The 13,949-nt window shown below is 41.3% G+C and overlaps 1 protein-coding gene across 6 annotated transcripts in view; it reads right to left on the bottom strand.

The window, feature by feature from the left end:
- Positions 1 to 13,949, bottom strand: part of ercc6l2 (excision repair cross-complementation group 6-like 2) — a 103,898-nt gene that overhangs the window by 78,515 nt on the left and 11,434 nt on the right. For 5 of the 6 annotated variants that reach the window (XR_011889538.1, XM_072281647.1, XM_072281648.1 and 2 more), the window contains exon 5: positions 4,910 to 5,103. Coding sequence is in view for 5 of the 6 variants with exons in the window: in XM_072281647.1 (XP_072137748.1) it covers positions 4,910 to 5,103 (194 nt within the window). In the remaining variant the exon portion in view is untranslated. Of the gene's footprint in view, positions 1 to 4,909; positions 5,104 to 7,743; positions 7,868 to 13,949 lie in introns of those variants that run through there. The other variant, XM_072281650.1, reaches the window with a different exon arrangement.

The following is a 13,949-nucleotide window of genomic DNA, read 5'->3' as shown; positions in this document are numbered from 1 at the left end:
AAGGACATCTCCCTCGTCCTGGAATGAAAAGCCTCATCCTGAGAGCAGATGTGGCGGAGACGGAGGAATTGCGAGAAGGGGATGGCATTTTTGCAAGAGACAGGGTGAGAAGAGGAATAGTCCAGATAGCTGTGAGAGTCAGTAGGCTTATAGTAGACATCAGTGGATAAGCTGTCTCCAGAGACAGAGACAGAAAGATCTAGGAAGGGGAGGGCCGTGTTGGAAATGGACCAGGTAAACTTGAGGGCAGGGTGAAAGTTGGAGGCAAAGTTAATAAAGTTAACGAGCTCAGCATGCGTGCAGGAAGCAGCGCCAATGCAGTCGTCGATGTAGCGAAGGAAAAGTGGGGGACAGATACCAGAATAAGTTTGGAACATAGATTGTTCCACAAAGCCAACAAAAAGGCAGGCATAGCTAGGACCCATACGGGTGCCCATAGCTACACCTTTAGTTTGGAGGAAGTGGGAGGAGCCAAAGGAGAAATTATTAAGAGTAAGGACTAATTCCGCTAGACGGAGCAGAATGGTGGTAGAAGGGAACTGATTGGGTCTAGAATCCCAAAAGAAGCAGAGAGCTTTGAGACCTTCCCAATGGGGGATGGAAGTATATAGGGACTGGACATCCATGGTGAAAATAAAGCGGTGGGGGCCAGGGAACTTAAAATCATCCAAAAGTTTAAGAGCGTGAGAAGTGTCACGAACATAGGTAGGAAGGGATGGAACAAGGGGGGATAAAACCGTGTCGAGGTATGCAGAAACGAGCTCGGTGGGGCAGGAGCAAGCTGAGACAATAGGTCTGCCAGGACAGGCAGGTTTGTGGATCTTGAGTAGGAGGTAGAAATGGGAAGTGCGGGGTGAGGGAACTATAAGGTTGATAGCAGTGGATGGGAGATCCCCTGAGCGGATAAAGTCAGTGATGGTGTGGGAGACAATGGCCTGGTGCTCCTTAGTGGGGTCACGATCGAGGGGTAAATAAAAGGAGGTATCCGCGAGTTGTCGCTGTGCCTTGGCAAGGTAGAGGTCAGTACGCCAGACTACAACAGCACCCCCCTTATCAGCAGGTTTAATAATGTTAGGATTAGTGCAGAGGGAGTGGAGAGCAGAGCGTTCCGAAGGAGTGAGGTTGGAATGGGAACAAGGTGCGGTGAAGTTGAGACGGTTGATATCCCGGTGGCAGTTAGCGATAAAGAGATCCAGAGCAGGCAGAAGACCAGAGCGGGGTGTCCATGAAGAAGAGGAGGGTTGAAGACGGGACAAGGGGTCATTGGTGGGGGTGGAAGAGTCCTTGCCGAAGAAGTAGGCTCGGAGACGGCGGAAGAAGAGTTCCGCATCATGGCGAACACGGAACTCGCTGAGGTGTGAGCGAAGGGGGACAAAGGTCCCCCTTTAACTAGCTTTATTCTTTGAGTTCAATCTATATTGATAATCTAATTGTAACTCCAGGGAATTACGCGAGTTTAACAGACACAGGGAGGTGGCATCTTGCAATTCCCTTCAATTTGGATAAAGCATAATTAACACAATGGATTTGAAAAGGTGTCCAGATAATTCACATAATAGGTTACTTGGGCAGTCAGGATCTTTTATTTTCAGGGTAAATAAAGGTTCGAAAGATACACATGTGAGATGGAAACAATATTGGAAATGATCAGCAAGTGAAGCATTGTATCTAGATAAGCAGTTAATGCTTCAAAACATGAAACTGGAGGACTGATTAAAAAGTTATCAATCCAAAACTTTAATGTATTTCTTTTTCTCCTGATATTGCCAGATCTTAAGAATTTTTCCAATTTTGGAAATTATTTGAAAACCACATTTTTTAATCTCAAAGAAAGATAAAGATGAATGGTAGGGCCATGCGGCAGAACAAAGGTACCTGGGGACACAGATCCATCACTCTTCAAAAGCGGCATAAAGTGGCATCGCAGGTACACAGGTAGATACGGTTGTAAAGAGAGCTTCTGGCACATTGGCCATCAGAAATCAGGGCAATGAGTTTAGGAGTTGAGATGTTATGTTGAAAGTTGTTCAAGACGTTGGTGAGGCTGGATTTGGAGTATTGTATGCAGTTCTGAGTCATGTACTTATAGGAAAGTTATCAATAAGCTTGAAAAGAGTGCAGAGGCAACAATTATACCAGTGCCTAAGAACAATAATGTGAGCTGCCTTAATGACTATCGCCCGGTAGCACTCGCATCTAGTGATGAAATGCTTTGAGAGGTTGGTCATGACTAGACTGAACTCCTGCCTGAGCAAGGACCTGGACCAATAGCAATTTGCCTATTGTCACAATAGGTCAACGGCAGATGCAATCTTAATGGCCCTTCACATGGCTTTAGACCACCTAGACAACACAAACACCAATGTCAGGATGCTGTTCATCGACTATAGCTCAGCATTTAATACCATCATTCCCACAATCCTGATTGATAAGTTACAGAACCTGGGCCTCTGTACCTCCCTCTGCAATTGGATCCTTGACTTCCTAACCGGAAGATCACAATCTGTGCGGATTGGTGATAACATATCCTCCTCGTTGACAATTAACACTGGTGCACCACAGGGGTGTGTGCTTAGCCCACTGCTCTACTCTCTCTATACCCATGACTGTGTGGCTAGGCTTAGCTCAAATACTATCTGTAAATTTGCAGATCATACACCCATTGTTGGTCGAAGCTCAGAAGGTGACGATAGGGCGTAAAGGAGTAAGATATGCCAACTAGTGGAGTGGTGTCACAGCAACAACCTAGCATTCAACGTCAGTAAGACGGAAGAGCTGATTGTGGACTTCAGGAAGGGTAAGACGAAGGAACACATACCAATTCTCATAGAGGGATCAGAAGTGGACAGAGTGGGCAATTTCAAGTTCTTGGGTGTCAAGATCTCTGAGGACCTAACCTGGTTCCAATATATTGATGCAGTTATAAAGGCGGCAAGACAGCGACTATACTTCATTAGGAGTTTGAAGAGATTTAGTATGTCAACAAATACACTCAAAAACGTCTATAATTGTACTGTGGAGAGCATTCTGACAGGCTGCGTCACTGTCTGGTATCGGGGAGGGCTACTGCACAGTACTGAAAGAAGCTGCAGAGGGCTGTAAATTTAGTCAGCTCCATACCAGCAAAGTACCCAGGACATCTTCAGGGAGCGGTGTCTCAAAAAGGCAGCGTCCATTATTAAGGACCTCCAGTACCCAGGGCATGCCTTTTTTTCACTGTTACCATCAGGTAGGAGGTACAGAAGCCTGAAGACACACGCTCAATGATTCAGGAACAGCTTCTTCCTTTCTGCCAGTTGGTTCCTAAATGGACATAGGATCCTTGAACACTACCTCACTTTTTTAATATATATTATTTGTTTTTTGCATGATTTTTAATCTATTCAATATATGTATATTTACTTAATTATTTATTATTTTTGTCTTCTATATTATGTATTGCATTGAACTGCTGCTGCTAAGTTAACAAATTTCACGACACATGCTAGTGATAATAAACCTGATTCTGAAAGTATATGTTACTGGAACTTGACACTTGAGTTATAGGGAAAGGTTGAATCGTTTAGGACTTTATACCCTGAACTACAGAAGAATGAGGGGAGATCTTATACAGCTATACAAAATGATGAATAGTTTTATGTCGAGGGTACACTGAAGATAGGGACCATGAATGTTTTTACACCTCAGGTTAGGTGACACTAGAACTAAAAGTAGGGAGAAAGATGGAAATATATAAAGCGAATGTGAGGGGAGGAATCTTGTTCACACAGAGGATGGTGCGATGTGAATGAGCTGCCAATGGAAGTGGTAGATGCGGGCTCAACTGTAACCTTTACAAGTTTGGATAGGTCCATGGATGAGAAGGGTATGGAGGGCTATGGTCTGGTTGCAGGTAGATGGGACTAGGCAGAATCCCCAAGCCGGCACCAACTAGATGGGCCAAAGGGCCCTTTGTATTATATGACCCTATGAAGTTCAAACTATTTGAACTTCCTTGAATATTTACTAAGAACACTCCAATTTGTTCCAAATAACCCATCACCTGGATGACTGCTATAATTTGTCTCCATGGTAACCCTAGTTTAACCTACCAGAGATATTCCACTTATCCTATCTTCCAATCTCTCAACCACCTTCCCTGCAACTTAGAATCGAGTTGTTTTCTCTTTCCTAGTTCTGACACATGGCCTTTAAGCTTTAGTATTTACTCTGTTCCTCTTACCAAAGGTGATGCCCAGCTAGTTGAGTGTTTTAATTCATCTTGAGCTGAAAGTCTAAGTTCCAAAATCCACCTTTAGATTCCCAACATTCCCAGTGATACAAATTCTACCATTTCACTTGTACATCATTTACCTGTTCACTTACCTGCAATTTGCACAGGTTATGAAAACAGTGCCCTGAGTCAAGCTTTTCAGCAGAGCGGGGGTACAGTTTCAGTAAGAATGCTAAGAGTCAGAGGCAAGAAAATTGACAGGAAAAACTACTAAAAGTGCATTTCACATCCATTTCTTGTATACGTGATTTTGCTAAGAAACAATATAACAGTGCAACTAATCCAAAGGGAAAAAATATCAAACCTATCCTTGTCTCTACCTCATTATGAAGACAGCTGATTCACAGCTTTTGTATTAGAATTCAAAAGATATTACCTTTATTGGGGGTTTAATTCCATTGATCTAACCATAAAATACACAATAGAACATTGAATTTATGTGGATGAACCTCCATATTTTCTTGAATTAGTGCTCTACAAAACTAATTAGAGAGCAAGCCTGGCAGCATCAGACAGGCTGAAGCTCTGTACATAAACTATCTTACAATAAATGTGCTTATAAACTTAAGTAGTAAATGTTAGCAGTAACTCAAAGCAATCCAATGTTAAGTGTATTGTAATATACAAGCTATATACCTGTTGATATCTTCTAGACACAGGCGGACTGTTTCATAAGTAGACAGAGCAATTTCACACTTGCTCCTTCGAATGCAGCTGAATGCGTGGTCTTTCTGGTTGCCGTGCAAGATAGACACTCTAAAATAACCCCAAGTGTCCAGTTCATTTTTCCAGTTATATAACACAGATAAAGGAGAAATTACTAGAAAAATCTTCAAGGGGAAAAAAAAACAAGTTTTAGGTCCATTGTTGGGATAAATCATTTGGAAAACTGCAAGATGAATACCATTATGCTAATACAGAAGATAAGTTACAACTAACATAGTTGTTATACATAACTCAGTAATCAGGCAGATATTGTGGAAAAAGAAACTAATAATGTTTTCGGTTGAAGGCCCTTTGTCCTCCATTCTCCCTGTAGCTTCATACTAAGCAGCTTTCTCTCTTCAGTTCTGACAAAGGAATATCTCTGCTATGTTGGGACCAGAGTTGCTGTGAGGATACGCCATTAAAAAAAATCCATCAGGTGTATGTGTTAATGGAGACAGGTAAGGATGGGGAACGTAATCCTTTGCCCATAGAATCTTATGAAATGAGAGCAGTTAGAAAATGCTGACAAAAAATACAAAAATGTTAAATGTGAGGATGTAGAATATACCCAGTAGGTCAGGCTGTGCTACAGGAGAAAGTGAACCAGCGTAATGGATGGGCGCTGATCTTTCTCAGCACCTCTCCATCTCAAAAGACAGACTAAAGACCAATATCCATTAAAGCCCACATAATCTTGATTACTCTTTACCCCATGCTGCCTTCTGCAAGGACTCCACTTTATTCTCCCAATTCCTTCACCTCTATTGCATGTGCTCAGTATGAGATTTTCCACAGAGGTGCCTCCAAATAGGGTTTCCTTCTTCCTGAACCATGGCTTCCACTCCACGACCACACTTCAACTATTTTCTGCATCTCTCATCTCAGTACTTCATCTCCTGGACAGAAGAAGGACAAAGTTCACTTTCTATCCCATTAGCCCAAAGCTCATTCGTCCCGATTTCCACCAAAGATATCTTTCACTCCTCATTCCATTTCCCTATATGGAATTGCTTTCATGACTTTCTGGTTCACCCTTCCAGCTCAACCAAGCAGTCCATTTGTACGGTACTTTCCCATGCAACTCCTGGATGTGCTACATATGTTCTTTCACTTTTCTTTCCCACCAGCCAGACACCCCAAACAATCCCTCCAGGTGAAGCATCAGTTCACCTTCACTCCTTTTCGGTCTAGAGACTTCATTCAGTGGTTTCTTCTGCAATGGTGAAACCAAACAGATTGGATGTCTGCTTTGCAGAGCACCCACATTCAGTCCACGGAGGTGACCCTGAGCTTGCCACTGCCTGCCAGGTTAACTCTCTATCCTACTCTGCCCCATCTGTGGCCTCCTGCACTGCTATAACAAAATCCAACACAAGAACAAGTAATAGCACTTCATCTTCCATCTGTGCACAGGGTCACAGGTCAGGTCAAAGATCTGTGTGACTGTGTGGATAGTCAGAGGCTTTTTCCCAGGGCTGAAATGGCTAACACGAGAGGCCACAGTTTTAAGGTGCCTGGAAGTAGGTACAGGGGAGATGTCAGGGGCAAGTTTTTTTTCAAAAATGCAGAGAGTGGTAAGTGCGTGGATACGATACGGTCTTTTAAGAGACTCCTGGATAGGTACATGGAGCTTAGAAAAATAGAGGGCTATGGGTAACCTTAGGTAATTTCTAAGAATGTACATGTTTGGCACAGCATTGTGGGCCGAAGGGCCTGTATTGTGCTGTAGGCTTTCTATGTTTCTATGTTGGCTCTTTTTCTCCCTTTCCATTTTCACTTCCTGACTTGCTACACCTATCTAACAGAACTACATTTCACAACTTATACGTAGATTCTTTTGTCTGTGAACTCACATTCCAATTGCTTTTACAAAGGTCCAAGTTCTGCTTTCCTAACTGCGCTTATTAACCTATTGACCACATAACCTTGCTTGCATCTCATCTCCAGCTTATCAGAAAATTTCTCCTTGTCCTATTCATCTGTCCCTCATCCTCCTTTCAAGTTAGTTATGATAACGGGTTTCAACCTGATATGTTAACTATTTCTTTTTCCACAGATGCTGCCTGAACCTCTGTTCATTTCCAGCATTTTCTGTTCATTTTAGATTTCAATTAGAATGTCAAACCCATGATACTTGACCGAATCACCAATTTCAGGAACAGGGGATCAAGGAATAACACACACTAGTAAAGTGCGAGAGACTGATCTCAGCTGAAACATCAACTGTTTATCCCTTTCCATAGATGCTACCTGAGCTCCTCTAGCACTGTGTGTGTGTTGTGCTGGATAATGTACACAGATGCTTTGGAAGGCATCTGGCAAGATTCTGTGTAAGTGGAGTATGCATACACAGCGTACTCTACAGCATAATGCAATTAGATCAAACATAGTGTTGCTTAGAGCATACAAAAAGTTGTGCCATGTGATAGAACTACTAGGCTAAGGAGTTTTCTCTTATAGTTCAGGTACCAGTATATATAAAGTGTCTTGTGTTTGGCAAAATGGTGATGCAATGAGTGGGAAAAATATGGAGCAAAAATGTAAGTAAACTATAGGAGATTACAGAAACTGTATGGCAGTTATAATGGAGGCTTTAATTACCCCAGTGTAACCTGGAACAGTTATAGCACAGCAAAAGTGATGAGTTTCTGAAATTCATCTAGGATAATCTAGACAATGGTATTCTGCAAAGGTGAGTGAAAAGCACCAGGTTTCGATAGGAGAATATTAAAGAGATATTACATTACGAAATGAAGACTGACCACAGAAAAGGAGAAGAAAATGGGATTAAAATGCATGAATGGCCCCTGATCAGTGCGCACTTGGTAGGTGAAATGGCCTGTTTCCATGGTGTATGATATGATGACTCTGTATGTAGGTACGAAGATGATTTTCACTGGAGGTTTTACTGATAAAAAAGAACAAAAGTTTGGGTGGTCAAATATATGAACACTTTAGGTCATCAAACATAATGCAGTACATTTGGAAGTAATAATAATAAATGATAGCATTCAGGAGAAAAGAACAGAAGAGTGTAGAATGTCAGATATATAAATTATTAGAAGTTAATCTGCAGGTTCAAAATACTAAAATTGTAATCCTGGCATGACAGGAGCAGTGATATAGAATAAAAAAATAATTGTAAATAATAAAACCTTCCATTAGGTGGAATTTGGAAGACTGCATTTTAATTATCGATAATTTACCTAAAGAAGTCCTAGAGATTTATCATATATGGCTCAAATGTAGCTATACATTGGGGCAAATCTTGCCAAACATTAACAAGGAATTGGCAAGCATAATGTTGTCCTCTAAATATACAGAGAGCATACAAATCTGATTTCACAGTGTTTTTTTTGTGTGAAGCTCCAGTTAACTGTCCTTTTAACTTTCCATAGTCAACCATGCGTTTAGCAATGAAGGGGACAACCCTTCCTCCCCACCATATTTCTTCCAATCAACACTACTTAATGGTATCAATAAACATTGATTGATTTCTCCCAGCTATGTCTACAACGTTATAAGCTTTTTGTGCCATCAGTAGCTATTTCGAGTTGCTTTAGACAAGGAGAAGGTGATGAAGTTTTGAAAATGAGAGGGGGGTTGATTGAAGCACAGAAAATCCTGAAGGACCTTGTTTTGCTTTTGTACAATTGTTAGTTGTTCTCCATATTTCAAAGTCTATAGGGAAGAACTTTCACCTCAGTTCAAGACTAATTAAAGCACAAATGTCAAACACTTTTCCTCAGAGTTTCAGAGCAATTGCTTCTTTACACCATGAGCAGATTTTGGCTTCCTGCTGAATATTTTTCTTCATATTCTCCTCCCTGTTTTGCTTTGCGTGCCCTCTGCTCATTTTCTGATCTCACCAGATTCCAAAGGAAACATCTATTCATGGCTACATGCATGGGGGTAACTGGTTATTGAAGAGGTCTTAAACTCGGGACAATGCCCTGCAGCACCTATCATGCTACTCTCCTAGACTTGAGAAACTTTAAAGTATGGAAAGCAATTAGCAGTTGTACAAAAGCAAAGTAATATAGCTGTTGGAAATCTTGAGGGGGGAAAAAACAGAAAATCCTGAAAATATTCAGTGGGTCAGGCAGCATCTATGGAAAAAGCAGAGTTAACATTTCAAAATAATCTTCCATTATCTCTGACCTGATGAACATCTTCAGCTTTTTTTTGCTCTCCACTACAATTGCTCAATGATCGTCACAAGTACAACTCACTCAATAATTAATGTAGGTGCTGTTGCTAAGTAGCACCGCTGGTTGGGCTTCCCTCTGCTACTGAATAAATACGTGATTGTGCAAGGGTAAAAGAGGACATATAATTCTCAAATATCTGTGTGGTGTCAAATCAGCTTTGGACATTGACTGAAATCATGACCTGCTGACTTTGAGTATGCTCTGACAGCCGCGGTAATAAAGCAACAGCAGCTTTGTATACCACAAATACACTCTCATATTGGTTTGCATGATTTGGTTGCATGAGAATAACAAAGCCAAATATTATACTTCTGTCAGAAGCAGATTCTGTAATAACTATTAAAAACAGATAAATGTTTAATGCAGGAAATGTTTACGGCTCTCAGAAAAGGATTAGGAAATGGAATTAATTAGCCCTTCACAGAACTGGTTCAGATTTGTTAAGGTGAACTGCTCACACGATCAAGATTAATCACAATTCTCCAGTAGGATTAGTGACATGTATCCTAAACTTCAACCTTCACTTTTAGAAGAGGATCTGTTGCTAAAAGTAGAAAATGTAAAGCTCCCTGTATCTTTTATTCTTCAAACTACTTAGTATTTTTGAAGAGAGGAAATCACAGTTGACTTGAAACAAACTTCATGAATTGATTTAATATTATTGGGGTCACAAATTACTACTGCAGACATAATAATTGAAGGCAGATGCATAAGGCATGATAAAGATGAAAATCCAATTTCAACTGTTTTGAAAGATGTTTAAACAACATAAAGGAAACAGTGCATCAAAGACTTTGATAGAAAATGTTTGAAACATCACCATTAATGGTAACAACTTTTAAGGTTTAATGAAAAACTTTCCAGTTATAAAACAGAAATATCACATGTGGACAAATGAATGAAGGGAAGGATTACTCCTGCTGCCATGTGCCAGTTAGGGCAGGAATAGAATGATAATATAGATGAATGAGTAACTGAGGAACTGGAGCAGGGGGCAGGGACCCAGTGGATCACTGGAACGTCTTCTGGGGCAGGAGAGACCTGCAGAAGAGAGCCGGTTTGCACCTGAAGTGGGGCTATTTGGGAAGATTTAAACTAATTTGGCAGGGGGCTGGGAACAAGAGCATTAGATCAGGAAGTGGAGGGATGAAGAAGGTGGTATAGAAGATGTTAGGGCTAACAAAAACAGGGAGAAGCAACATAACACATAGGATGGAATGGTTAGTTTGACACGTGTGTCTTTTAATGCCAGGAGTATGATAGGTAAAGATGATGAATTTAGAGCATGGGTCAGGACATGGAACTATGATGTTGTAGCCATTACAAAGACTTGGTTGAGAGAAGGATGTAAATGGATGCTTGAAGTCCCAAGGTTTCAGTGTTTTAGAAAAGTTAGAGGGGTAAAGGGGGGCAGAATTGCACAACTAACCAGGGACAATATCACAGCTGTACTCAGAGTGGTCATAATGGAGGGCTCGTCCACTAAGTCGATATGGGAAGAACTCAAAAATAGAAAGAGTGCAATTACTCTGATGGGATTGTACTGCAGATCCCCTAACAGCAAACAGAACATTGATATGCAGGCAGATTAAGGAAAGGTGTAAAAAAATACAATAAGGTTGTTGTTGTGGGGGGGGGGGGGGGGCGGATTTCAAACTTCCCAAATATAAACTGGAACTTTCTTATTAAAAGGGGTTTAGATGGGGCAGAATTTGTTAATTGCATCCAGGAGGGTTTCTTAATTAAATATGTAGATAGTCCAACCAGAAGAGTGGCCATACTGGACCTGGCTACGTGACCGACCTTTCAGTGGATGAGCAGTTAGAGAACAGTGACCACAACTCAAATTTTAAGATAGCTACAGACAAGGATATATATGGACCTTGCAAGAGAGTATTACATTGGAACAGGGCAAATTATGAGAGCATTAGGCAGAAACTTGGGAGAGTTAATTGGGAACGGCTCTTTTTGGGCAAGTCCACATCCAACATGTGGCGGGTGTTTAAAGACTAACTGCATGGAGCTCAGGACAGATATGTTTCAGTGAAAAGGAAGGACAAGGATTGCAAGATGACAGAACCCTGGATATCAAGAGGTGATGAATATAGTCAAGAAGGAAAAGGAAAAGTAGGCAAAGCTTCAGAAGCTAGAATCAGACAGACCCCATGAGGATTATAAAATAGCCAGAAAAGAATTCAAACAAGGGATTAGCAAAGCCAGGAAGGGCCATGAAAAATCTTTGGGAAGTAAGATTAAAGAGAATCTCAAGACATTCTCTACATACATCCAGAGCAAGAGGATATCTGGGGAGAGAGTAGGACTACTCAAGGATAAAGGGGGAAACATTTGCTTGGATGCAGAGGACGTGAGTGAGGTCCTTAATGACTACTTTACATCAGTATTTACTAAGGAGAAGGACGTGAAGGACAGGAAGATCAGTGCCGAGAATATTGATATCACAAGACAAGACAAAGGAGCAGAAGTAGGCCATTCGGCCCATCAAGTCTGCTCCGCAGCTCCCCCATGAGCTAAACTATTCACCCATCTAGTTCCAATTTCCGGCTTTTTCCCCATATCCCTTGACACCCTGACTAATTAGATACCTGTCAATCTCCTCCTTAAACACCCACAATGATCGGGCCTCCACAGCCATATGTGGCAACGAGTTCCACAAATCCACGACCCTCTGGCTAAAAAAATTTCTCCTCATCTCTGTTTTAACTGGGTACCTCCTAATTCTAAGACTATGGTCTCTTGTCCTGGACTCACCCACCAAGGGAAACAACCTTTCCACATCGACTCTGTCCAACCCTTTCAACATTCGAAACATTTCTATGAGATCCCCTCTTATTCTTCTATACTCTAATGAATACAATCCAAGAGCCGACAGACACTCCTCATATGTTAGCCCCTACGTTCCAGGAATCATCCTCGTAAATCTTCTCTGAACTCTCTCCTACATCAGTATATCCTTTCTAAGACAGGGGGCCCAAAACTGCACACAGTATTCCAAATGAGGTCTCACTAATGCCCCACAGAGCCTCATCAACACCTCCTTACTCTTACACACTATTCCTCTTGAAATGAATGCCAACATAGCATTCGCTTTCCTTACCGCCAATCCAACTTGGTGGTTAACCTTTAGGGTATCCTGCACGAGGACCCCCCAAGTCCCTTTGCACTTCCGATTTTTGAATTTTCTCCCCATCTAAATAATAATCTGCCCGATTATTTCTTCTTCTGAAATGTACAACCGTACATTTGTCTACGTTGTATCTCATCTGCCATTTCTTTGCCCACTCTCCTAAACTGACTAAGTCTCTCTGCAACCTTTCCCTTTCTTCAACATTTCCTGCTCCTCCACCTATCTTGCTGTCATCCGCAAACTTGGTCACAAAACCATTTAATCCATAATCCAAATCATCGGTATACATCGTTAGAAGAAGTGGCCCCAACACCGACCCCTGCAGAACACCACTAGTAACCGGCAACCAATCAGAATACGATCCCTTTATTCCCACCCTTTGCTTTCTGCCTATCAGCCAATGCTCCACCCATTTCAATATCTTTCCTATAATTCCATGGGCTCTCATCTTATTAAGCAGCCTCATATGCAGCAGCTTATCGAAGGCCTTTTGAAAATCCAAATACACAACATCCACAGCCTCTCCCTTGTCAATCTTATTCGAGATTACCTCAAAAAAATTCCAATAAGTTGGTAAGGCAGGATCTTCCCTTCATGAAACCATGCTGGCTTCGGCCCATCTTGTCATGCACCTCGAGGTATTTCATAACCTCGTCCTTGAGGATTGACTCTAATATCTTTCCAACCACCGATGTCAGACTGATAGGTCTGTAATTTTCTTTTTGCTGCCTCCTTCCTTTCTTAAATAGCGGAACTACATTTGCGACCTTCCAGTCCTCCGGAACCATGCCAGAGTCTATTGATTCCTGGAAGATCATTTCCAATGCTTCCACAATCTCCAAAGCCACCTCCTTCAGAACCCTTGGGTGCACCTCATCTGGGCTGGGAGACTTATCTATTCTTAGTCCACTTAGCTTCCCAAGCGCTTTCTCTCTAGTTATCTTGACTGTACCTAATTCTATTCTGATACCTCTGGCTATCAGGTATATTGCTCATGTCTTCCACTGTGAAGACTGATGCAAAATACTCATTCAGTTCCTCCGCCATCTCTTTGTTATCCATTATAATTACTCCAGCATCATTTTCAATCGGTCCCATATCTACCCTTGTCACTCTTTTACTCTTCATATATTTAAAAAAACTCTTAGTATCCTTTTTTTATGTTAATCGCCAACTTCCTTTCATAATTCATCTTTTCTTTCCTAATGACTTTCTTAGTTTCTTTCTGTAAGATTTTAAAGGTCTTCCAGTCCTCATTTTTCCCACTAATTTTTGCTTCCTGGTACGCCGTTTCTTTTGCTTTTATTTTTGCCTTAACCTCTCTCGTTAGCCACATTTGTGCCACTTTTCCATTCATAATTTTCTTTTTTCTTGGAATATATTTTTCCTGCATTTTCCTTATTTCTTGTAGAAATTTCATCCAATTCTGCTCTGCCGTCCCTCCATTTAGTTTACTTTTCCAATTGACTTGGGCCAGTTCCTCTCTCATACCATTGTAATTTCCCCTGTTCCACTGAAATATCGATACACCTGATACCAGCTTCTCCTTTTCAAATTTGAAACTGAACTCAATCATATTATGATCACTACTTCCAAGAGGTTCCTTTACCTC

Source organism: Mobula birostris, chromosome 17 (genome assembly GCF_030028105.1).
Source record: "Mobula birostris isolate sMobBir1 chromosome 17, sMobBir1.hap1, whole genome shotgun sequence".
NCBI lineage: Eukaryota > Metazoa > Chordata > Chondrichthyes > Myliobatiformes > Myliobatidae > Mobula > Mobula birostris.
The sequence above is the reverse complement of the archived record's forward strand: the minus strand, read 5'-3'. Positions and strand labels throughout refer to the sequence as shown.